Genomic DNA, 27,055 nt, shown 5'->3' on the forward strand with positions numbered 1-27,055 from the left:
GGTATATAAACTTTTCTTCAGTGCTTGTTGAGAGAAAGTTGTAGAGCATTTATTTGTCATGATTTTTGTAAAAAAAAAATGACACTTCTAGCTCTATTAGAGAGATTTTTATGGCATACGGAACCGCACCTTCACTGCACACTTCTGTCAGCCAGCAGCACCTGGCTCAACACCCTTGTGCGTGGTTGTGGGGTGACAGCTGATTGACACTTCACGTGGCCTGGACCCGTGCTGTGTCCACACTCCAGGTTAGGATGCAACTGAAAATCGTGGTGAAAAAATACCGTAACCTTTATGGTTGGACACAACCTGCGTTGAAAAAGTGAGACTGGTTGGATTTCACTTGGATGCAAGCTACGTAGAAAAAATGCGAGAGGTTGGATTTTTTACCGAGCCCTCGTGGATGAAAGGGTTAATCTGTTACAACTCAGCATTCAAGATGAGATGGCAAATTTAGACTGAGTTATAGTAAAAAGAGTATAGATAATTCAGCTTAGGAGAAACTTTCCAAACTGGAGAAGTTAGACAGAGCCTTCATGAACCCCTTTACTACAAGAGGTCTTCCCTAAACTGAATATATTAACTGTCTTGTAATAGCAAGAGTAATCTACATACTTGATGTGAAGAGGCTACAGTACTGTCCTTATTGCTACTAATGGCAAGAGAGGTTATCACAGTGTACCCTCCATGAACTCACACTTCATTTATCTTCAGTCACTATTGTCCTTTTACTTTAACTTGGCCCAGATCTTTGTCCCTGTGCAGCTAATATCTTGCAGTGCAGTGACAGATTAAGACAATACTGTGACTGCATCCTTTCCATGTCACTTCTTTGTAACCAGCATAATAGTCTAGGGTTAATTTCATGACAAAACTCAGTATTCACAGTGGAGAGACTTCAGTTTTAGGCCAAGTTAGAGTAAAAAGGGTATAGCAGATAAAACACTGACAGAATTTAACCCTTTCAGTATGATGTCTTCTTTTTATTATTATACTGTAATTATTATTCTTGCTACCTCCAGACTATTTTTCCTCAGCTTGGAAGAGGTTTTCAGCTAGCAATGATGTACAAATTGTATTGTAGCCTTTCTTAAATCCCTTCACTACTTGGGTCCTCATATATGCCGAATGAAGCTGTCTGGTAGTAGCAAAGATAAAATATACGGTACAAGTAAATGACATCCTTGGCTTGAAGGAGCTAAGTTTTGTCTCATAAAATTCTCAGTACAGTATTTGTAGATATACAGTACTGTTAAAAGCAGTGTATCAATATCTAAGTTTACTATTAACTTGTTATATCTTAATGAAGTTTATTAGTGATTGGAGACACTAACTTAAAATCCTCCTTTATATTAAAAAACAATCATAAACCATATAAACTTACTTACAAGTTTAGTAATACTTTAAGTTATCTCTGGTGTTTTATTAGAGTAATTTATTTTTGCCAAGTTTGGAAGCATATAATCTTTATCAGTATAAATTTATGGTAAAGTAACTTAAAAACAGAGTAAAACGTACATTATGAACAATGTGCAATGGTCATTTGGTTAATAATTCAGTCTATGAAAGTTACATGACATATATACTACCAGTTAGCTATACAAATCTGCATCAGTTGTCCACAGCCGCCACTGTCAACACTACGTTAAAGACAGCACTTACCAGTATCATGTATAAAAATGTTAATACATACAAAATCTTTATTAAGAGACTAGGTAACACCTTTATATATACATACCAGAATATATTTTTACAGCTCAGGGTTGTCTCCTAAACATACTACTATCAACATGAGGCAGGGATGTATACATGGGAATGAACACTTTGGACCTATTTTCTTATCCATAGGTACAGAGTTCTTGGTTTAGAGTATACATGGAACAAATTCTAAATGTAAACTGGTGGGTGATGATATCTTTGATGGTTTGCAAAAGCACTGAGACAAAGTATTACAGTATATAACACTTTACCTACGACAAGTTTCTTTTAAGGCATGATAAACTTTATGGCTGACTTTAAGTGAGGATAATGATTTACCTTCAGTAAAATTTTGACGTTGTGGTGTGGATGTCGATGTGATAGGAAGCGGTAGGAGAAACCCATTGAGGTGGTTTGGCCATGTGGAGAGGATGGAGAGTGAGAGACTGATGAGGAAAGAGTATGTGAGTGAGGTGAAAGGGGTTGGGAGAGGGAGAGGAAGGCCAAGGATGAGATGGAGGGATGGAGTGGAGAGGTATATGAGAGAGGGGTGTGTGAGCTGGGAGCAGGGCAATGAAATGGCAGGGGGCAAGGCGACATGGAGGCAATTTGTTTTTTGTCCACCCTGTATGGGATTAAGGCATCTGGCAATAGATAGAGAGAGAAAATTTTGACAATAGTTAGATATAAAAATTTGTTACTTTTTTACATGCATTACTCAGTAAAAGATCATGAACTACACAGAAGGGCTCAGCCAGATGTACAGTATAGTACTGTAGTTTAAATTGTGATATGTTTTCATAGTGTTGGGTAAATGTGGGAATCATTAAACAGCCAATACCCACCATAACAGTGCTCATACTTCCAGTGTAACTTTAATTAAGTCCTGGGATGAGATTCTTAAATAATGTATATTTATGATTGATTTTCTGTTATAACAGAGATGTGTTCCCCACGAAAGACACAAGAGTGCATTCCTTCTCCCAAAACAAATTTTAGTTGCGACAGGAAAATTCTCGTAGTCTTCACATTTGTTTTATCGGGAAGGACAAGAAGTGAGATGTGCACAATTTCCTGTGTCTGTAGTTCTTGCAAAAACAAATCTTGAGGTACAGCATGAAATTGATAAAAAATATAGTCAAGAATCCCATCCCTGTATACCTGTGTCACAGGTATGGTGTGCATCGTTTAACCTACAATAATCCCGGGCCATCATGGGTGCCTGAAGACTGTGTACTTGTATGTTCTGCAATATAACCACAGCAAATAAGATATGTTTGGAATGGTAATACAGTAACAGCTGAATTTTGTCATGCACAGGATCTCCCGACAGCTTTTGTGGAAAATGACAGTGACGTTAAATATGATATTGGTGGTTTGGTAGTGGATGCCATTACAGTTGTTTGAGTTCTAAGTGTAGTGTGCAGTGTCTTGATTTAGAAGACCAACAGAAGGAAAATAGAGATACGGATGGTAAAAGTAATGATGGTTATTCAAGAGTTTCAGTGCACAAGAGCAAGCTAATACTGTTCTGTTATATACATGTACTAAAACTGAACAGGTGTACTGGGAGTGGTATGATATGGTGGCTGTGCACCTGTAAGAAATATCTAAAGCAAAGTGATAGGCAAGTATAAAAGGCATATCAACTAGGGTATGCAAATACAGAAAGTTACTTACAAGGTTAGAGCAAGAAGTATGGAAAAATGCACGCCAGAAGCAGAAAGTAATGCAAGTATAGAAGAAACAGCATTGGAAGTACAGTATTGAAGAAACAGCCAGCAGTGGAAATATTTATGGAAGAGATGGATTGCAACAGAAATACAAAGGGAAACAGCCATCAACAGAAGTATAAGTTAAGACATCAGTGGAAATGTATTATGAACTGTGACCAAGAGACGGCATGACAACAGAAGTGATAATGATGAATTATGGAACCTCAGTGATAAGAATGAAAGGAACTCCAGTGTACTCAGCTGATAAGGGTAAGATCAGGGGAAGACATGGACTGATATGTATTAGTGCCATATTGAGTTCCCAAGTATATTAGTGGCATATAAAAGTTGCTGAACTGAGTGCTGGGTGTCAAATGTGTGTGTGTGTGTGTGTGTGTGTACACCCAGTAACTTCAGTAACTTCACCAGTACTATTATAATGGCAGCACTTTAACCCTTTACCTGCTCTCCACTTCATTTTATTCAGTTTAGGAGAGACCCCCCCCCCCCCATGAAATGAAAGGCTTATGATCAGTTTTTACCCATTACTGGTCTTTCCTAAGCTGAATCAAATCTGCTGGGGGTGGAGCAAATAAATATAAATCACCTTAGTCAATGGAATATGCAGCACACTAATGAGATGAAGTTTTTGCCTGTTTCAAAGCTAATATACAACTTAAGACTAAGGGTTGATAAGGGACTTTGGTAAGAAAATAAATACAGCTTTAATAACTACCAGTACACCAAACTTCACAGGCAGCTCTTTTCTTGTAGGCAGCTCTTTTCTTGTAGGCAGCTCTTTTCTCATTACAAGTCAGGAGTATTGGGGGGAAAAAAAAAATCATATTGTACCTTTTTCCATAAAACTGTTGCTGTAAATTTTGGGAACTGGCAAATTAGGCTTGTGGTCACCAGTTGTTAATGTCATATGAAATTTTTGTTTACTAATTTCAAACTGAAAAACAAAAACAAATACAGTATATATAACGGACTTATAACAAGGGGTTACTGTACTATAATAGCTTTATATCAAATTACAGGAGTTAAAAACTGATAACCTTACATGATGATCAGTTGATCAGGCCTGTACAATCATCTTTCAAGTAAACTGAATGAATTGTAATACGGTACATGATCATAACCATCGTGACTTTTGTGATACGAGAGCACTTTGGATACTGTGCACAGCTGATGAGATGCCATAACATGCACATCATAGTACAGAGCTGGACCTCAACTTAATTTTTTTAAACTAGGGCACCAAACGGTGTTTCATGACTCATCATTGTAATTATAAACCTGCCTCACATCACAGTATTATCACAATGCTGCTCTAGCTAAGAATTATTATTTCTAATATACAATATACATGTATTTATTAATATATCAGCCATATACAGAAAGCTCTGAACTGTTTCCATTGTACGCTTCACAACATCTGTGTACATTCTATAAAAATATTAGCATAATTGTTACTGATATCCAAAGATGTAAAATATCTGTAGTGAACATTTTTTGGTTCAAGCATCACTAACTTCTAACTAGTCCTCTTCCTCAAGTATCTGAAAAGACAAATCAGAAGTTAGGACTCAAGCAATAGTTAGTGTTAAGGAATTAATGTCATGGTCAGTGCTTAATATAAATTTTTATCATTGATACATGAGTGATGTGTGGTGCTGTGAGCTGTAGTTTACTCCGTGTTTTACCAGACTCATTACAGACCAAATCTGCCTGTACAATGATGTAATTTAGACAAAAGAAGGAAAGCTTTTAGCCATGTGTTGAATTGGACTACAGCACCTTCACCAACCCAACAGTTCTGACACCAGACTACCAAGTGTCTTCAGAATCTTGTCTCTAATATCAATAACTGTACACATGCAATTATTAGCCAATCCTGATAAAAATATGCTGTTTATTATTCAGCCCAGTAAGGGCATATTCATTTGTACTTTATAACGTCAATTTTTACTTTATCCCCCCAACACATACAAAACAGAAATTAATAAAAATGTATTTGTTTTCCTACAGTATAGTAAATTTTGATCCACTGTATCCCCAAATATCTGAAAACTGTAGGAAAGTGCTCTTAGTAATGTAAATTTATGGTAGATATGCCTTACATTGGTCTGGTAAACAAGGATCTTTTATATCACTTAACTAATAAACGTAAATACAAGCACACACACACACACACACACACACACACACACACACACACACACACTTAAACACTTGAAATTAGTTTAATGGGAATCAATTGCACTAGCTTTCTAGCAAAATAGTGATCAGTTTAAATCTTGTGAAAAGTACGTAGCAATTATTTTTAAACGAGACTGGTGATAATTTTAGCAATCCCTATGGCACTTGAGTATGTACTGTACAATGATACCTTCAGCCTGAGTATGAGTATACCATCTGTATTTTATTCTTGCTACCTCCAGAGACTCAAGCGAGATGGGTTAGATATGATGATGATGTTATTTATGCTGGTGGGGTGGAGATAGAATTCCAAGGACTTGAATGGTGAGTGAATAAATGTGTGGCCCATATAACGGGCAAGACTTGGGGTTAGTTTCTCCAGTCAAGTTTTTCCTTGCTTTCTGAACCATACGTCGCCCTATCCTTATGGGAAAAGAGGTCTGGGTGGTGGGGGTGGTGGTGATGATGACAACGATGATGATGATGATGTTTTATGTCGTGCATCTGATGGGTTGTGCTGTTATTAATGTTTTCTAAATGGGGACCTCTTCTAAGCTGAATAAAATAATGTGGAAGCAGCAAGGGTAAAAGGACTTTTCTGGACTGAAAAAGCTAATAATTTGACACGAGTTTCCCATTTAACCAGAAACTTGTTTTGATGTACACTGAATTCCAAATTCCAAAGATATGGAATAGAGACTGATACGAAGGGGGTTAGGATGATAAGGAAATTGGGAAAAGACATGATGACAGAATATGTAGGGCAATAAAAGAATTATAGGAAACTGAAACATAAATGCAAAATACTATACAGTGATATCAGGCAAGAATGTCTTCAAATTAATATTTGCTGCAGTAAAATGCTACTCACTTCTTATGCAAATTTGACCCATTTAGCTCATGGATATCTTTATCAGTTTACTCATGATATGTCTGGTGATTTTATTCAGCTTAGGATAGTTTTTGAACTGGAGAGGTTAGATACAACCATGAGAAACCCCTTCAGCACGAGACTTTTCCCTCACTGGATAAAAGTCTAGTTGATGCAAGAGCAAACTAAAAAGGACATAACTGTGATGTATATTAAGCTTAGCAAAATCACAGTTCAAAAACTGAAAGCTCTAGTTACTCACTAAAGATGCTACTAAAAAAAATATAAGTGTATTAATACTGTATTACTATTTCTGTATTATAATGGATGCATTAATCCTACACTTACCTCCAAATTAAATACTAACAGGCAAACACTGATTGAAACAGATGCCCAAACCATACAACATTTATTTTCGTTAATACATATATGTCTTTTCTTAATGAAACAAATTTTAATCTAAGTAAAAACTTTCATAAAAGGTGTTAATAATTCATGCACCAAATCACTGAAGCCTTTATGCGGTAAAAATAATATCACAAACAATGGGCCAGGATTCACCAAAGAAAATACTGTACAATCAGGTCCCTACTGTATTTGATCTAGTTTTGCATGAAAGACAGTGATAGGAGAAAGTGGATTCTCCCTCTTATTCTTCCTAGTTAAATAACATAAATAATACTTAGTTCAGAGGGAGAAAGAATTGGTCATAAGTCTGTCCATGAACGTGGATTGTGGAGAGTATGGCAACTAAGAATGTGGTGTTGTCATAGGCAATAACAGTACAATGCCAATAAAATGTTCAGCTGTAGAGTTCAACCCCTTTAGCTCAGGGATATCTTTCCATCCATTCATCCACCCACCCATCATCCAATCCTGTAGTGATCCTGCAGCCCAGAAAGCCCAATGTTCAGTCATTTGTCGTTGAGTGGCATTATGTGAACATATAAGCCATGTAGTGAACAAATCAGAGATGGCAAGTAAGCCTACAATATTAAAAATAAAACGGCCAAAGTAATGAATGAACTAACAATTCATCATAAAAAATAAAAGCAAACTATGATAATTCTACCTCCACAGCTGTGTGTGAAAATTACTTAAAACTGGCACAACTTTATTAACACTTGGTATGATGCCCCCATTATTTAGTTCTTGCTAACAAAAACTTTTTACTTAGTAAACAAATAGTCCTTGTAGTGATGGAGTTAATTCTTTCCTTCAAATAATACTTTCCTAATAAGACTGCCAGATGATTATGTTCGGTTTCGAGTAGACTAACTGATGAGGTTAGATACTCAAAATTATTCCCTTCACTACTAGAATAAAACTGTTTGGAGGTGGGGGGGGGAAAAAAAAAAAAAAAAAAAAAAAAAAAAAAAAAATGTTGTCCTACTGATTTAGTTATCTTGACTAATAATTACAGTACTGTATCTTGAATTATTTGACTTCTGCAATACATTTGCCAAACCTTAGGAAGATACTTATTCCCCTTACATTGTACAGTCATTGGTCAGGTCAGGACAAAGTGCATATAAGCCAATAAAAGCAACAAATACTGTATATAGAAAAAAAGCCTTGTCACAGCTTAATGTCTTGAATCTCAGGATGAACTGTATATTTTTATCATATGCCTGCTACCACCAATTATACTATACTTGGAGCAGACCTCTAGCAATGATGGTGTTGAGGACATACCTAACTTCCTCAATTCTTAAACTATCCTAAACAGACGAAAATCCCCAGCAATTAGTAAGGCTAGAATAGATTACTGTACATCCCTGGGTTGATGGGGTTAAGAATACAGTAAATGCAAATATTAATGGCACAAAAGCTTGGAATGTACAACCACAATCCCTGGACAAAAATAAATTCCCTACTACCCCCTTTGAGGTGGAGGGCCCTGAGGATAATTATCTAGAGTTAACTCCCTGAAACCAAGGATGTCATTTTCATTGTACTTTTGCTATCTCCAGATTTTTTTTATTTATCTAACATAAAGTCTGAACTGTAGGGTTTGGATATAGCTTTCACAACCAACTTCATCACTAAAATTGTTTCATGTTAACCTGGTCCAGAATTTTGCCTTTTTTGTGACTTATTTCATGCTGCTAAGTATAGGAACAAGACAATACTGTGGTTCTATAATCTTCCCACAGCACTTCCTCATGATTGACATCACACTTAAGTGTTATATCTACTGTTACAACTCTGAATTCAAGATGGAGAGATGGTAATTAGCAAAGTTAGGTTAAAACAACTACAGGGTGTTATCTTATTGTGAACATAAAGTGTCTGGAGGTAGCGAGAATGGACACAAAATTATCAGAACGAAGGGGTTGAAGGCAATTATATCCACTGTACACCATTAGTCTCCAATGTACAGCTGGGGGTAAAAGATGGCATAACATTTCATCTCTCTGCTTTCCTAACTAATCATCCTAAACTAAGAGAGGTTTGGTATGCTCCTGTCCACAGACGATTCAAGAATGAATGTAAAAGAAATGCCCTAAACGTAAAGCAGAAGAGGTGAAGGGCTTGGTATCTGTCAATAGATAAATTTTCTCTGATATGATATGTCGGGGAGGAAAAAGACAAATACAGTATACCCTAAGTGTGAAGAAGAGGTGAAATATTACGAATACTTTTGTCCCCAACATTACAATGCTTAATAGTATCCATAATCACAAATCATCAGGAATAAAACCACCCAGCCATGCAACACTAAAATGAAGGCAAGAATCATTGGCACATAGTCCGAATGTACAGTCATTCCTTGTTCAAAGCTCTTTCATTATTAGGATGATTTAAACACCATTCTTCATATAGGCCTAAAGTTGCTTGGCATTAATTATTAAATTGTTCTGATTATATATATATAGTTTTGCTTATAATCTCTCAATCATGTAATATAAGCATGTCCTACGGAGTAGCATTTTGTCAGCACATCACGAGACTTTAACCGAGGACTGTACAAGACCCGCATCATCGACTACAAGTCATGAAGCTGCACACCCACATCACACCATACACATCAACAAAAGCTCAACGTGACACAGTGCCGTAGTCCCGCCTGCCTCCACCTCTCCTTACCCTGGGCTGTTCCACCACCTGCCGTGATGCTCGCCACTTGTCGTCGTCCTCGGTATCAGCCCCTCGCAGAGCCTGAGACATCGCTTCTTTCAACTGCTCACAAAGGGTCTTGTATTCAGGTTCATCACTGGCGCCAAAGTCGAAATCTGCAACTTCTACAGAGTATCTGTGTGCAGAAGAAAGGGGTTATACCATACATACCTTTTTGAAAGGCAGTGTCCCATGCATGCACAGATAAACCTTGTTCATTTATTGGCTTCTTTTAACAAGCTCTCTAACCCATGGGTCCTTTCTCACGGCCTCATTCCATATTTTTCTTGGTCTAACCAGAGGGCATGCCCCTTATTTTGTTCAAATCAGTAAACAGTATTACAATTTACTTTACCCAATTACTTTCATAAATTCTTTCCTGGGGTCGAAAGCACTTTAGCCTAGTAGTACACATTACCAAGCTAACACTCTCAAAGCCTAAGTGCCCATAATTCTGCACATTATTTTGTATCTCACTGTGGCATTAAACATCCACTGCACTTGCTGCATTTCAGTACAATACTGTCAAATTCCAATCTACGAACACCTTCATCCTTTCCTGCCCATATTTCTTTGTATGACATTTACCAAAATGACGGACACAAGTTAGCATTAAGGTATATATTTGTGTTAGGATCTTCTTACTACGGATATGAAGGGCAACTGCAAAAACAGGTGTTTCTCTAAGGATATACCTGTTACTATTCTATGTGACAACAACTAGAAAATTATGACAAAAATTTTGTGCATCCATACCTGTTCCTGCTCTGTATGAAGTATGAAATGCCGAAGACAATGATGATGATGACCACAAGACTGCACGACACTGGGATGATGATGTATGACAGCTGTGGCTTCCGGTCAACTATGGGTCAGAAGTAAGAAATGCCAAAGACAATGATGATGATGACCACAAGACTGAACAACACTGAGATGGTGAGGTGTGACAGCTGTGGCTTCCAGTCAACTATGGGTCATGGAGATGAGGTCAGAATTTGTTTTATAACATTTATGTGTGTGGGAAGCAAAAATTTGGTATTATGGGAAGATATGACCAACAAGGGGAAGCCTGAGTCAACCATACATTCTCTCATATAGACTACTGTTATTGTGAGTACTGTATATATACTCATGGATGCCTTATATATAAGGCAGCATTTGGATGATGGAAATGAAACATAAGAGTAAATCCCTGATGAGTTCTGGTCTGAACTCAATTTTCCTCTGATTTTATTAAATTTCAGTTCAACAATGTTTATTTAACTACTTCTGGATCCCTATAAAATACGCTACTGATACATATCTGATTTAAGTTTGATATTATTCCAGATTTTGTTAAACCCAAACTACGATACTGTTAAATGACCATGAAAGTCATTCCACTGTGACTCTGACAGTCATTTGTACTCACCATTGTAGATATTGATGGCGATGGGTTTGATGACACTGGATATGTCATTACTGATGATGAGAAGGTAGGTGTAGGTGCCAGTCTCTCGGAAGTAACGGTTAGCCACAAAGTTACAGTCATTTGTCATCGTTATATCACCGTTGCATGTCTCGTTACCTGTCATCAGGAGTGTGAGAGGGTTGTCAGTAGAGGTGCACATTTTATACTACTAATCAAAACACCCAATACAGTACCTTACTTTATATAAAACAAAAACATTCATATAAACAACTCCCATCTCCCCTCTCATATACTGTACACATTTTTGGTTATTTTGTTTCCATCGAATTTCGAATTTCTCTCTCTACTCACCAGTAATATTATAGACGCCCTTGTGAATCTTGTGACAGTACCCCCATGGCCCTGAGCCGGTGCAGACGATAGTAAGGTTAAGGATCTCTCCGTGCTTCAGCCAAGTGTTGCCTGTTATGTTCACCTGACGGATTGGCTCTGAGGGGTAGCAAGTGGCATTAGAGAAGGGCAGGGGAGGGCACAAAAGCTTGGGATTAATGCATATCATGTGTATGAGGGTAATTTCACCAGACAATTAATTTCTGTCAAGTCTTAATCTATCCCTTCAATACAATTGGCAATAATCAATGAGGATAGGGTATGAAAGGTTAGATGATGTGAGGTAGGACAAGGTAGGGTATGGTTGACAAGGGTAGGATACTGCAGAAAAAGGCAGGTAGATAAGATAAAGTAACCTGGGTTAGGTTGGGATGAAGTTAGTTCCATAAAACAAACAACATTTGATTTCTTTGGGTTACTGTGGGGAATGGCAGTAGCAAGAATAAAACAAATCTAAATGCTACGGGCAGTCAACAGTTCCTAACTTACCTTTAGCTGTGAAATCCGATGGGAAGTACCCAAACTTCCGGTGCGTGATGCCGAATGAAGTATCCGCTTGTGGCCAATACCCATCACACTTCCACAGGCGTGGATTGGGGTTTGGTGGTTCTGGTGTGGTGGTGGAGATTGTGGTGGTGGTGGGAGTTGTGGTGGTGGTAGATGTGGTTGTGGTCTTGTTGCTGGGGGGTGGGGCAGGGGTGGTCGTTGTGGAAGTGGTGGTTGTGGTGGAAGTAGTGGTGGTGGTAGTGGTAGTGGTGGTGATGACATGATCAGCGATGTCCAGGTATACGTTAACCCTGATGGAGTAATCGCCCGGCTCTGTGACATTGATGATCAGGGAGGGGGAGTTGCACAGAGCTGTAATCTGAAATGAAGAGGAAAAATTACTGTAAATAAATAATAATCATGGCCAGTATAATCCCAACCCTTATTCCCTCCAAAACTAAGGGATGAGGTAGGATCCGGGAACAATGATATAGAATGCACAATAACAAGGGAATTATCAAACTGTACAACTAGTGAAATAGACTGCATAAGTGAGCCTGTAATAAAGATAAACGAGCAGGTAAGGAAAATGAGGGGAAATGTTGGAATGAAGAAGACTCCTTGCAGGCCAAGTCTGTCTAATGTGAAAGAATGAGAGAAAACAAAACAGAAGCAACACCCTTCAAGCCATGATTATATAATGTGCCTGAGAATAAAGGACGGGATGTCAAGAAATGAGGAAAATGAAAAAGGAGACAATACTCCTTCAAGCCACGACTCTAGGAAGTGTATCTGTAACAAGATGAAAATGGAATGTGAAGGAATGGGGAAAACAACAGAAAGCAAGATACTCACACTCTTGGAGCGACTGTTGATGACCCAGAAGAAACTGGCAACCTCGGTGCGTTTCTTAAGCCAGTCATTTGGGTCATGAATTAAGGCAGTGAGGTTTGTCTCTGTGGTGGCGATGTAGTCTTGGTTCACGGTTACATTGGGTTGGAACACTTCAACTCCACCATTTAGCAGCTCTGAGGGGTCACAAACAAGACATATATAATGGTGCTCCTATCGTGGGGTTTGGGGGGAATAATAGTGCTGTAGCTGTAGTCATCGTTGTAGTAGTAAAAGTAGTAGTAGTAGTAGCAGTAGTAATAGTATTAGGAGCAGTAGAGTGCAAACTCATAACGATTATCTAATTTAAGAAAACTTCCACCTTGCATAGCCTATGTATCTTTTTGTGTCATTTGCAGGTGTTGATGTCACCTATCATTTGATAATCGTTTATGGAACACCTGTAATTCTTTGGTGTAATCTGCCTGTGGTCAGCAATGAAACAGAATGGTCGGAATCATCATATGCTTCAGAATTTGAAATCAAAACAGGTTCACATGCTTGTAAAATTATCATCAGAACTGGGGTTACATGTCTTCAAAAATCTACACCAATAAGCAAATAATTGCTTGAGAATGCTCCTTCCTTCTGTCCCAGGCACCTATAACACTGCATTATCATCATCACTGTTACTATCAGCTACTTCACCACCACCACCACCCAGTACCGGTACTGTCTATGCAATCAGTTTCTAAATAAAAGGTTCCATTTACAAAGATAAGATGATAAGGGATGGCAACAAACAATTGGACTTGCCAGTACATTGCAAATTCTGCACCTGACCTCACCACAGCAAAATTGTGAGTATTCTGATGTCACTTTGATTCCTCTAAAAACTGTTTGTATCTAGTATAGATTCTATATTGTTTTTCCTTAAAACAGTGTATTACCTACATATTGATTCCCTAGCACGATTCCTCATTACTCAGAAATTTTTAAACTGCATCCTTATTAAGAATTATCCATTAATGGTCCTCTAATGGTACTCTTGATATTTTTCTTTCCATAATGAATTGTAAATATTTTACATGATTTTCACTCTCTCCCTTGACCCCACCCCCCACATACCTGTAAGGTTGTACTGTGTCTCTGCACGATCCACCTCTATCCATATGGGGGTGAACTCCACTTTCTTCTTAACTACAATGGACATGGTGCGCAGTCCCGTGTAATCCATGTAGGTTAACTCATCGTACGTGATGTTCCATTCAATGCGCGGCCCATCAAAATATATCTGTTAAGAGAGAATTCTTTGTGTATTCTGATTCCCTCCAGGTAATTTATTCAACTAAGGAGGAACCTCTGTTAGTACACAGGTTAAAAATGCTGTGTACCCTCTCCAGTTTTATTGGTTTACTGAGGTAACTTTTTTCAATTTATGAGAGACTCATTAATTTGTTTACTTATTTACTTGTTTATTTTTTAACTTGAAGGATTAGATACAGCCTTTAATAAGCCCTTTATCCCAATGTCATCTTTTGCACTGTATTCTTGTACACAAAGTATCTTATTTACTTTAGGAAGGCTCTCAAGCACTGAGGGATTAATGAGGGCTGTATCTACCTTGTCAGTCCTAAAATTAATATACCATTAAGTGTCTCGAGATAACAGAATTATAACAGAAAAGACATTATCAGTTTGAAAGAGTTAACCATTTCACTACAGAAGGTCTTCACTAAGATGAAAATCAAGTGACAGTAAAAATAAAATAAAAATATACAATTATGGAGAGGAAGCAGCATTTTACCTACACATATTAAGACTGTTTTTCCTGTACAGTACTGAATGAAAAACTGCCCTTATATATATTGCATGATATGACTGTAATAAGAGTTAAAACTGCCCTTATATAATGCATGATATGACTGTAATAAGAGTTAAACTCCACTCACACTGCCTGATCTGTACTACACTCACAATGCCTATTGTAAACTGGATCACTATATGCTCACTCACAACAATTCATTTCATCTCGACCAGAAACAGAACTTCACCCTTACAGTGCTCAATTTAATCGTCAGCTTTACCATGGAAGGCAGCTGCTATAATACACATATAAATCCATATCAATCTCTCTCTCTCTCTCTCTCTCTTTATTTTTTTTTTTTTTTTTTAGTTGTCCCAATTAAAATTGTGGGCTACTAAAGAACAAACAAACAATGTGGGCTACTAGAGAAAAACCAATCAAACAATCTACTTATTCACAATGTCTGATTTTAAGCTTACAATACTTAAAGCTAACACCTTTCACTCACATTTGCAGATTTGAACAAGTCGTCTGACCACTCCCATACCAGCGTGGTGCTGGCCTCGTACGCATCAAGCTGCGCCACAAACCAGATGGGGGTTCCCAGCACCACCGGCCCTGTGCTGTTCAGGCCCATACCATGTACTCCTGGGGGTAAGGCCACATACTCTTACTGTCAGTCTGATCATACTTGACAGATGTTGGCATTCCCTTTTACAGCTCTTTTTACCTTAACTTGGCCCAGATTTTTATCCCTTTGCTGCCAATTCCACTTTGCTCTGTGGCAGAAAAAGGCAGTGCTGTGGCTCTGCATCATCTCCATAGTACTTCATGATGAGCATCATATTCTAGTGTTGATCTAATGTTAGGACTCAGGATTCAAGATAGATTGGTAGCAATTTTAGACCAAATTAGTGTAAAAGGAGTATAGTCAATTATCAGTTAATGGCAGATAACACAGTACAGTAATAAGAACATTCTGTACTTGATGTATGGAAAAAGTTATGGTAGTTTAGAACACATTATAGATTTATGAGAAGTGGCTCAACACTACAGTCTTTTTACCCCAACATGGCCCAGAGTTTTGTCCTTTTTTGGCTGATTCCACACAGCTCGATAACAGAATAAGACAATACTGTACTACAGCTCTACATCTTCATAACACTTCATCATGACTAGCACCATATTCTAGTGCTGATCCATTGTTACAACTGAGCATTGAAGATGGATGCCAGTTTAAGGCCAAGTTATCGTAAAATGGGTAGAGTTGTACAGCAGCTGCTCATGATTCACACCTGCATGTTGAGTGACGTATGCTGTTGCCACTCATGGTGAAAGTGTGATCTTTGGACTGAGGTAATCTCAATTATGCTGATAACATGAGAGACTGACTAGGAGTGTATGTAAATGAGGGGGGAAGGGGAGACCAGGGATGAGCCTGAGGGATGGCTGAAGAGAGATGAGGGTGTGAGCTGGAGAGGGGACATGGTGGCAAATTTGGTGGGAGGGGGAAAGCCTTCTTTGTTATCCTTGTTTTATTCTAGTAAATTTGTCACACACTTGTAGCAGCTGCCTAGTATGGGCCAACTCACCTACTTGTTTTCATGTTCTTGTGTATTAAAAAAAAAAAAAAAAAAAAATCACTGCAGAATATGCAATAAACAGCAGGTATAAATGAGCAAAACAGTGGCATGTGAAGTTGTGTATGCCTGAAGTTCAATACGTAAAGTCTGCTATTCATCACAGTTTTAATACTATGAGTACAGCAGTTAAAAATTTGAGTAAAATAATAACTAAACTCCCCAAACTCTTATATATCGGCAGTAAATGATGCTTAAAGTGTATTGTATATAGTCGAACATTAGAAACTTAAGCCAGCCAATGTCATGAGGTAAATATTTACAGCTAAGAGGCTATAAACACAAACTTTCTTCGGTATCATCTTTCATTTTTGGTAGTTTTACAGTACTTTAGAACAATCATATTTTTATTTATGAAGCCTTTGCAGTTAGATCCAGTCAGGACAGAATTATATACACCATATCAAACACTTAACATCACTGCCAGGTACGTTTGGAGCTCTGATTAAAGGGGGGGGGGGCAAAGAAAAAAGTTGCACTGGTAAGGTTCACAGTAAATAGAGGCTTGCATCTGTAAGGTTAAAGCATTCGGCATTAAATTTCACAGAAGGAATTTTGATTCAAGGTTTTGAGCCATACACGTGCAAATATTTCCAAAATTATCCCCACCCCGTGCCTTGCTTTTCCATAGTCATTAAATTTGTGAAACTTTTATTCAGCAAGCACAGATAAAGTGAATAACTAACACGCTGATATCTAGGTCTAAACTATTTAGGAAAAACAAACTCAAATTCAGTAACAAGTCTCCCAAGAGCTCACCTCCACATCCCACCAGCGCCAAAATTATAAATATCCACTCTCCGGGCTTCATTGTGGCCTCAGTATTGTCTGCTGTACATCGTACATGGAAGGACTCGAGGTAATGGAGGAATATTCACCATTGAACTTCGCGACTTCCTCCCGTCTTGTGACACTCAGGGGCCATGTTGGGTTATTTTATTTTTAGTCAGTTTTTCTGGTCAGTGAAATAATTGAATTTTCAAGCGGTGTTTAAATGTATTTCGTTATCTTTTTACCACAGATTTTACAAATGTGAAGTATTTGATGGATACAGTGTGTTATTAATATGTGAAATTCAAAAAATATTTAATTTTCGTCTTGTCTTGACAGGCGACATTTCCATTTATTAATATAATTTTGCATTTTCTTAATTTTCTCGAAAACCAGTACATTATGGTTTTAAAGGGTAAGGGTTAGTATTTTTCCAGTTGTTTCTATGGCAACGCCACGCTATGATAACTGGTTGCATTATATGATTAGGTTTCTTAAGAAGTTTACTAGGTTCATTCAGTGTGTAATTATGATATCGAGACATTCACAGTAATGTAAGTCAAAATGTGTGATAAAAACTGATACGAAAGAAATTTACAAAGGGCTATATTACAGAAAATGGAAAAATTGGGTACAACTAACATAATTATGGTTTTCCGACAGGAAAGTCAACGAGTGATGGTTATTGTAAAGTGACTCAGTCAGTGTGGTAGATGGGGGCACCCATCGTCCACTCACTCATTGTAGGCTGCCCTGTGATCTCTACACTGAGTGACCAGCCAGATGGTTTCCTGTAACCTAAGGAAACCATTTACTACTGTGGGTGGTAACCATATAACCAAATTATGGCGCTTGGTGCTTTAGTGGGTAATGAAGGCGCTGCAGTCGAATTGAGCTTGGGCAGGCTCACGTAATTCCACTTAGGGATGAGTGAGGCTGGTCAATCTCGTCTTAACTTTTTTTTTTTTTTTTTTTTTTTGTGACCGACTCTGGGCATAGGCTTCACAGCCTGATTTCAAGGCCCAGTAGTCCTCCTACGTACCGCACACCTCTACATGTCACCACTTCGGCGCTAACACCCATCGTCCATACTGAATACATGCTAGGGCTGTCTCATATAGGACTGATGTATTGGTATTAGCGGGGGTATTTTTACGACCAGCCTGCTAGCCCTGGGCTCCTACGCTCCTCATGGGGCAACTCAAGATTAGATGGTGAATGAAGAATGTCTCAGTAATACTAGTGCAACGTGCAAGGCTTTTATTGACTTAAAAGGGACATTTGAGGCAGATAGGGTGTAACTATAACAGCAATATTTCGGAAAGTTTTCAGGTCAGTAGGCTGTCAAGAGTTTAGTGATGAGAAAAAGGCTGGGGAAGCATTAGAAAGGAAGTAGGACTAATTCTTTTACGGAGAAGTTATTTTAAGCAAGGGTATGAAAAAGAATTCCTATGTCGCAGACGAAACCGGAATTAATGAGTTGGCAAATAGGAGTGGCAGAGGTACTATTTTAACATTCCAGTTAAGTTTACTTGCAGTGGCAAGATCAAAGATGTTAATGCAAATGGTGTACAAAAGAGTAATACCAGTCTCTCAAACGCAGTTATCGGTTCTAACACTCCACTAACCTCAGCCCAAGTGGAATTCTCCCGCCTCACATCACTCCATTTCACCACTCACAGGTTAGACTAGGTTTTCATGATTTTCCCGTAGTGAATGTGATGTAAATGAGCGATTCTTGAAGTCCACCTAATATCGATACCGGTGTGTGACCAGAGAGCTATTAAAACTATTATATTGATGTGACTGCCAGTATGTGTGCCTTACTGATAGGTATTTATAAATAGTGCCATCCATTAATATATATATATATATATATATATATATATATATCGTCCGACGAGGAAAAATGCAAATGTTTAAGAGTGAGACTGATAGCCAAAGATGCCATATAGTAATACTGCAGTGGCAGAAGCAACGTGAATAACGTTGTCTATTTTTAAAGTTGGATCGACCGCCATCACCTGAAGTGAATAAATCACTTTCCCAGTAATTATTAACAAATCTCAAGGTTTTTTCCTCGACATTCAATCATCAGTTGATTTGTTTTATTTTAAGTTCGTGTCTGACGTGAAGATGATAAATAATTCCTCCATATAGCACGCCATGCCAAGTAAATAATCAATAAATAGAAGCGCTGGTGAGCATTGTTAGGAACGCAGGCGCAAGAGGGTGGTTAGGGGGTGGGGAACCAGCCGTGCTTGGACTGGGTAGCGGGGAAGAAAGCTGTGTGTCTATTGGCGTGAAGTCCAGGGAGTGTATTCTCGTCAGCTTAGGAGGCTTTTAGCACCTCTTCAATTACCAGTTTGTTTCTGCGAATGTCACATCATTTATGCTCTTCTCTGCTACTACGTATGCAGTATGTGTCGATATAAAATGAAGATATAAATAACAACATGTAATAGAGCTGTAATAAATCACGATATGTTGCGACGAAAGAGATGCTGAAAAGCTTCCAAAGCTTACGAGAATACGACCCTTGGAGCAACAGTATCGTGGGTTATGATTGGTTGTGAGGGCGTGGATTTTAGGTCTGTGGCCCATGATTGGTGTAGCGACCGCGCATCAAGGGACTGCCAACTTAACGTTGTCTTGCTAGATCTGTAGCTAATCGCTTTCTTTTAGCAATGATTTTTCAGCGTCAGTCTACAAGAAGTCTGGCAATATCTTAGCTATTTCCACAGTCCTTTCCGTGTACTACGAAATTTAGCATTTTTCTTGTGGCTTTCTCGAGATTTTTATATATGGGGACATTCTAGCGGTTTTTGAGAGCAAGCTTAGCGAGATCTGTGACTCTGAACTTGGCAATTCTGTTGCGCACCCGCCGCTGCTCCCTCACTCCGCCGTTTCCCAGCCAGAGGATCTCCGCGCTTCTCTTACCCTTTCTTGTTTTCGGCCGATTTTCCTTTAATGGCGGACCAAGAGATGGAGCAGCAGGATTTCACAGAAGACTACAGTGGTGGAGACTTCCAGGAAAATGGTGGCGGCGTAACAGAAGGGCAGGAACAGAGTGGGGAAGGACACACCGGCTCCGTGCAGGACAGCGGGGCAGCAGACGCGCCAGGCCGGGACGATGATAGGTAATGGAGGCGCCATTATATTATTTGCCTTTTTTTATTTATTTTTTTTGAGAGTTTAGTCACATGTAACCCAGTGTTAAGCAGAGAGAGGGCAAATTCCCGTGAGGACTGCATAACGGTAGTGGGATTAATGGTACTTGTACGGTAACGATTGGTGATGCTTCTCTAATGTATCCGCGACCTCGTCAGGATGCCACTGTTGCTGGTAGACGAGAGCGTTGTGCTGTAGTAATAGCTTGTAAGGTTCTTGGGGTTTGTAATACATTGATGTTACGAGCATTTAATTCAGGAGCGTGTTATGTCCAGTCTAGGGATGCCTGGATTTTTGTCCATTGTACTTGGGAAAATGCAAGTTTACATTTGCTGTATGGTCAGTTGTACTTATTATTCATGAATTCTTTACCAAACGGGCACGGCCTTTCCATATTTTCTGTTGAATTGAGCCCTTCACAGATTGCCTATTTTTCTTGGATCACCACAGCCACTAGGGATTTTTATTAGCATACATCTGAAAGCTGTAAATAAGGATTTAGAATGCATAAATATTCCACCAATGCCTACCAGTAGCTGGCCATATTGTATGTTCCTAATGTCCACTTTTTTTCATTTGAAATCTGGCTGTGAAATGCAAGTTAGGTCAGGTTGGATTAAGTTTGGTTAAATAACTGTTTCTCATAGCATTGACACGAGATTCACTGATGCATCCAGAGTGATGGTAAACAACGTGGCCAGTCGGAGAGATCGTCGATAAATACTGTCACGGCTGACCTGGCCGTGTCCTTTAATACCCAAAAATACTTACTGATATGTTTTGTTCTTTTCCAGTAACTTTTTGCAGTCACAATTCAACAGTAAACTATTGGTGTTGCACATTTACCAAAATTACATACATTGAGATCATGATTGTTATTACATAGGTGGAGTTGCTGTGTCCTTTTGGTAAAGAATTACTGATTTTTCTTCTACCCATTGCCCTGAAACCTTTGATGAAGGTGTCGTGTTTTTCATCCAATTTTCCTGTGACTGGCTGTGTAGCAATACCATCACAGTCATGTGTAACTACCTTTTTTGGAACTTTACCATACTTTGTTGAAGCAGTTGTACATACAGTATTACCCTAAGGTAAAGGATTTTAGGGGGGCCATGGTGGGCTAGTTAAATAGTAAATCACTGTTGGTGCCTGCAGATGTAAGTTTGAGAATTCTCTGCTGCTTTCAGTACAGTAATCGATTGTTACATGCAAAATATTTAAGTAGAATTAGTATTGTGAAAATGACTTTTTTTTTTTTTTTTTTTTTTTTTTTTTCCAGTAGATATATTTAGATATATAGGTATAGTTGTATGATGTATGTATTCCTCTACTCTGCCTTCCCAGTTCACAGGTGGCCTCCCTGCCACACCTCTACCTTTGATAGTGCTCTCACATATCCTCTTTGTAATCTCATTTCTGTTCATTTTCTTATTCATTTGTTTATTAATCATCATTGGCCACTTGCACCAAAAAATACATCATTCATATAAAATGTATGACTAAATTCATTTGATATACTTTCTCCAAATGATCTTAATTAAAAGCAGTGCTGAAAAAAAAAAAAAATGTTGAAGTTAAGTTAAACTGCTTTCACCAAACTTGATTCCATTGCAGATAACAGCTCTGACCAGAAATTTGAAATTTTAATGCAGGATAATCGGCTACAAATTGATCAGTATGTTTTTGCTACTTTTTTTCTTTATAATTATCAGTGTTTTTGGATGATTATGCATTCATCTATGTTATCCCATATTTTTGGTGCATTTGATACCTTTTTGTCTATTTTTTTGCATCAACATTTACTGTTTACTGTCAGAATTTGAGTGAAAATGATATGGCAATGATTAAATCTGATTACTCAAAGGGTAATGGTACATTTAGCATTTTTTGCCCAATATTTCACATTATTTTCTTAGTGTAATCTTGATTTTACATAAACATTGCATAAGGTGATGATGGGGCCCAGAGAATTTCATAGATACCTTGATGCCAGAGGTATTCTGCCTCAAATGCGCTTGTGGTAACATCTGCATTAACAGGTTGAAGGTTTCTTTAAACTTCTTCTACGGTACCTTTTTAGAAACAAAAACTAATGAACAGATGAATGCCGTATTGTTTGCAAAAAAATCATATAATGAAGGCCAGTGACTTCATACTGCATAAAGTTTAATTCACATGGGTGTTGTTAAAAAATAAATGCTAGTTTAGTGAAAGTTGTTTGACACTGGTGATTTTTTTTTTTTTTTTCTACATTTAGTGTAGTGAATTGTCACATTGCAAGTGGCCACATAATTTTAAACTTTACTGTTCATCTGTATTTATCTGTTTGGCCTTTTTCATATATAGCTTTGTGATGACTGCCAGAGTTGGTAAGAAGTGGAAGTTTATACAATGATGAATACATTAACTGTGGATGTATGTCAATCCTTGCTGATGGCATCAAGAAACCTGTGCGTGTGCTGTGTTTCAAAGTGCTGGGAAATGATTCTCTGAGGCCTTGTCAGCTGAAGCATCATCTGAGGACAGTCCATCTTCAGTATGTGGAGAAAACCCGTTTCTTCAAGCACCATGAACAGAGACTGGATGGGATTGGTGCTTTCCAGCAACAGAACTTAAGTGTAGTAGCGGCATCATATGAGGTTTCCCTTAAAATAGCAAGGAAGAAAAAGGCCCATGCGATTGGTGAAGCTTTAAGCCTTGTGCTGATGGTCAAGTGGGTTTGTGGAGAGTCAAGTGCATGTAAGACTCAGCAGATTCTCTTGTCAGGTGAAGATTCAGCAGATTCCCTTGTCAGGTGACAGTGAAACAAGTAGTAGTGAAATGTCAGCTGATATGGAACAAATGTCTCCAACTGGTATGTTTGCAGCACAGTTTGATGAGTCAACAGATGAGAATTCTTGTGCACAGCTACATGCGTTTGTTAGGTACCAGTGTGTATTTATGCATGACATCAAAGATGAATATCTGTTCTGTACACAGCCTGAAACTACCACCAAAGCTTTAGTTGCAGTGGAAAAGTTGACTTCTTTTTTCACAGCTAGTGGAATAGCCAGGGGAAAATGATTGTGGAGCCTGTACTGATGGGTCTTTGATGATGTTAGGATCAAAGTCAGGGTTACAGAAGCTTGTTAAAGAAGTAGCCCCTAATGCGAAAGTGATTCACTGTATGATCCATCGTTTTGCACGGGCATCAAAAACCCTCCCTGGTGCCATTTATGAGATCCTGGAGGCTGGTAAAATCTGTCAACTTTTTAAAAACAGGAGATTTGAACTCTCACCTTTTCCAGAAACTCTGTGAAGACTTGGATTCAGAACATGAATCCCTCCTCTTTTACTCCAAAGTGCGATGGCTATCCAAGGGCTATGTTGTGAACAGAGTATTTGAGCTTCACAGAGAACTGAAACTTCTGGAAATGAAAGGGAAGGATGAACTATTAAGTCTCTTCAACCAGGTTTTGTGGGAGTCATGTCTTGCATACCTGGCGGACATTTTTGAGTAGCTAAACAAGCTGAATCTCAAGCTACAAGGCAAGGAAAGAAATGTATTTCACTTCTTGGACTGTATATATATGCACTTTTTGCTAAACTTCAGAACTGGCAAAGATAAGTGAGTGCAGAAAATGTTGCCTTGTTTGAGAATCTTTCAGTTGTTCTTGATGAGATTGAAGAGGATCACCTACTTGACCTGTTGCTCAAAAGTGTAATAATTCAGCCCTTGAAATCCTTGGAAAGTGAGCTCAAAAGATACTTCCCAGACTTCAAGGAGGAAGGGAAATTGATGAGGAATCCTTTCTCTGACAGTCTTGATTTTGCTACAATTCCTGATGATGCTCAGGACAGATTCTTGACCTCAAGAATAATTATGCTGCCAGGGACTGTATGGGGGGGAAGAAAAAAAAAAAAAAAAAATGTTCTGGTGCTCCATGTATCAGTCATATCAAAAAGTTAGTGAAATTGCACTTAGGATCCTGTTGCCATTTTCCTCAGCATATTTATGTGAACCTGGTTTCTCCACCCATCTACACTTAAAAATTGAAAGTCAAAACCGGTTTAATGTGGACCTAATGTGCGTTATCAGAGTCTCAACCACAAATCAATTGATCGAATTGGTTGACTGACTGAAAGCAGTGTCATCCATCCTATGATATGTAACAAAATATGCATTCTGATAGTTGTAAGCTGGGTGGTAACCATATAACCAACCCATACGCGTCCCCTACTTGTCAACAAGTGGGTTGGTGGAGGGTTGTCCCTCCCTGTAAAACTACAGTAACTCAGTGTCGAATGGCCACCTCTTATGAGATCATGGTGTTTGGCTGTAGGTAGATTAGAATATAAATGGAGAGCACCAATTTTTTTTTTTTTTTTTTCCCCCCCGCCATTATTTGTGGGGCTTAAAGAACGCTAAAGGGGGGCCACGAGGATGTTAATATCCCCACAATTGGGGGAATGAAGTGAAAAAATGTGAGAAACACTACCTTAACCCATTCAGGACGTTGGTTAACTCAGGTTTTGGTCTCAGCCAGTTTTATCAAGGATAGGTTTGACTTCCCATCCTGTAAAGGGTTAACAGGGATAGTGGTATTTAAATATTGCATTGGGGCTGGCAGAATGTTGTGGCTTTTTATTTTTTTATTTTTGTAACAAATCAGCATACATACCAAGAACACTGCTCAGGTTAATATTGTTTTGAATGGGATTGTAGAGCACCAGCCTCCGTACCTCACAAACTACATGGTAATCAGGTTGTTATTGTTGCACTTATCTTGGGAATTCATAGTCCTACATACTTACATATTGCAGTAGTGTTGTATATTCAGATTTGAGATTTGTTGATTCTTTTGTATACCGGTGACAGCGTAGAATTACGTTCAGTATGACCCCCTGAAGCAATGATGCCATGATTCACACATGAATACAATAGTTCATCCATTTTGAATGGAAGTTATTGGTTTGTTAATGATATTTTATAGAATATTTCTGGAGAACTGAGCAAGTGAGTCCTTATTGATTGTTCCTTTGTAATTGTAGCTTAGGTTTTAGGAGAAATAGGCAGTGAGTGTTGAGACTTTGGTCACTTGTTTGGCTCTGCTGCTAATATCATCTGGCTGTCCATGCTCATTTAATCATTTATGTCCCATGAGGACTGTAGGGGCCCATGGAAAGGTCACTAGCTGTGTTAAAGATTGAACTGACCAGTTACATGCTGTTCTTGAACGTAGAAGTGGCTGGTCACTTTAACTTTGAATGTCAGGACTGATTTGCCTAGTCTTGGGCCTCTGTGCTCCTAGTTAGGCAATAATAGAATAAATGATGGAAGGATTCATCAGCAAATAAAATAGAAGTTTCACATGTAGTTTACTGTATTTTCATAACCAAAGGCAGCAAGTTTGAAAAAATGTCCATTTGACTGAAAGTCGAACAGAAGCAAGCCATTTCCAATATCCAGTCTTGTATAGTCACCTGTTCTTAAATGTTGAGTACAGCAGCCATGTCATGCTGAAGGCCATATCCATATGGCTATCGTTGACATGTACAGTAGATGCTAGTTTTAACTAATTCAGCCAACCCCTATTCAGTTTTCTCAAATTTTCTGCTAAGTTGAGTTCAACATAAAGGAAATTATTCTGGTATTTTGAGGAATTTTCCACTCAATCCACGAAGCCAGTGGTTCAGCTGAGTTCCTGACTGTGCGCACCCAAACCTAACAGACTGTGTTAACACTCAATGCTACACACAGCAGTCAGAACCCATAATTAATACTCACACTTAAATGCATGTTTACAGTGATACATATACTTCATAGTAATAAAATATGCTCATATAAAGAATAAGGTGTGGATAATATTGTATCAATTTCAGTATTGTAGTATGGTAAATAGGGATAGTAAAATACAGTAAGGCTTGCCCCCTGACTGAGGGGTTCTGTACTTGTTGCAGAAATATGCCTGACAGGTAGCCATGCTGGCCCCCCCCAAACCTGTGTTAGGCCTGGGGGTGGTTTAGTCACTGTCAGAGTCACCCTCCATCAGCACTCAAAAGTGGTACAGGGGTGACAGATGGGCTGGGGAGCATCAGGGATGGATCATCATCATCTCAGTTATTTCCAATTTCTGTTCAGGAGAAAGTCTCCCCCTCTCTTTTCATGAACTGTAGGCATTGTTCATAAAGGCTTTGGTTCACTGAAAAAATGCACAAATAAAGCTGCAGTACAAAGGCAAAGCCGTGCATCCGCGGAGCAGTTGTTTCCAGTTGGGGAATTGCGTGAAGACTGCATGGGCCAAGTGATGTTGCCGAGTCCCCACTGCTACCCAGGCAGCTTGGTGGGGACTTTAGGCAACACTGCACACTGCTGATCAGGGGAGGTGTTTCCGGTATGGGCTCAATGACGTGCTGGATTTATGGGACTTTTTTCTGCAATTCAGTGGTTTTGGGGACAGAATTTCCCCAACAGAATTACAGTATACTCTTTAACAGAAGTTTTCCTTCAAATTGGTAAAAAAAAAAATAAATAAAATAAATCAGTATTGGAAAAATGTGGAAGTGTGCATGGAAAAGTTTGGAAGGAATGAGAGAGTGTTTTTGATCGGTGATATGAATGGTAAAGTTGGTAATGTGAAGGTGGATGGAATAGTTGGTGAGTGGGGTGTGCCTGCTGAGATAGATGAGAATGGGAGTGCGTTAGTGGACATCTGTGCTGGGAGGGGGTTGGTAATAGCCAATACCCTCTTCAGGCATAAAATGATCCACAGGTATACATGGCGAGTGATGAGAAGGGTGGGTGGTGAACTGAATGAAAGGAAGGCAATGATTGATTATGTGTGTGTGGATGAAAGGATGCGAAGATGTATATTGGATGCAAGAGTTTATAGAGGTTGGGGGAGTGGCCTTTCTGACCACTACTTGGTGGTGGCCAGAATTAGGATGCAAGTAAGATGGAGG

The 27,055-nt window shown here is 38.7% G+C and overlaps 2 protein-coding genes across 4 annotated transcripts in view; one reads left to right on the top strand and one right to left on the bottom strand.

The window, feature by feature from the left end:
* Positions 1-1,429: 1,429 nt before the first annotated feature.
* LOC145416789 (uncharacterized) lies at positions 1,430-18,690 on the bottom strand. 2 transcript variants are annotated; one of them, XM_080285709.1, is made up of 10 exons: positions 18,571-18,690; positions 15,040-15,179; positions 13,853-14,018; positions 12,749-12,921; positions 11,897-12,272; positions 11,369-11,506; positions 11,018-11,173; positions 10,363-10,471; positions 9,577-9,742; positions 1,430-4,975 (listed from the first exon to the last, which is right to left on the bottom strand). In XM_080285709.1, the coding sequence occupies exons 2-10, from the start codon at positions 15,166-15,168 to the stop codon at positions 4,955-4,957; spliced, it is 1,434 nt and encodes a 477-aa protein (XP_080141835.1). In that variant the 5' UTR covers positions 15,169-15,179; positions 18,571-18,690; the 3' UTR covers positions 1,430-4,954. The 2 variants fall into 2 exon arrangements, with proteins under 2 accessions (XP_080141835.1, XP_080141834.1); XM_080285708.1 differs by lacking the exon at positions 18,571-18,690 and adding an exon at positions 16,931-17,085.
* A 1,148-nt stretch (positions 18,691-19,838) lies between these two features.
* LOC145416670 (RNA-binding protein squid-like) overlaps positions 19,839-27,055 on the top strand; it is a 39,632-nt gene continuing 32,415 nt past the window's right edge. For both annotated transcript variants that reach the window (XM_080285607.1, XM_080285606.1), the window contains exon 1: positions 19,839-20,082. In XM_080285607.1, coding sequence (XP_080141733.1) covers positions 19,913-20,082 — 170 coding nt within the window. In that variant the 5' untranslated portion in view covers positions 19,839-19,912. The remainder of the gene's footprint in view (positions 20,083-27,055) is intronic.

This window comes from Coenobita brevimanus, chromosome 107, assembly GCF_032717465.1.
Source record: "Coenobita brevimanus isolate Jiangsu-jjx chromosome 107, ASM3271746v2, whole genome shotgun sequence".
Classification (NCBI taxonomy): domain Eukaryota; kingdom Metazoa; phylum Arthropoda; class Malacostraca; order Decapoda; family Coenobitidae; genus Coenobita; species Coenobita brevimanus.

Coding starts and splice junctions, on each gene's coding strand:
- LOC145416789 (XM_080285708.1), bottom strand. CDS start 16,982: ATGAAGCCCGGAGAGTGGATATTTATAATTTTGGCGCTGGTGGGATGT. Junction 12,922..13,852: donor GACACAGTACAACCTTACAG/GTATGTGGGGGG, acceptor GTGACCCCTCAG/AGCTGCTAAATGGTGGAGTT. Junction 10,472..11,017: donor CGCCATCAATATCTACAATG/GTGAGTACAAAT, acceptor TCTGACCCATAG/TTGACCGGAAGCCACAGCTG.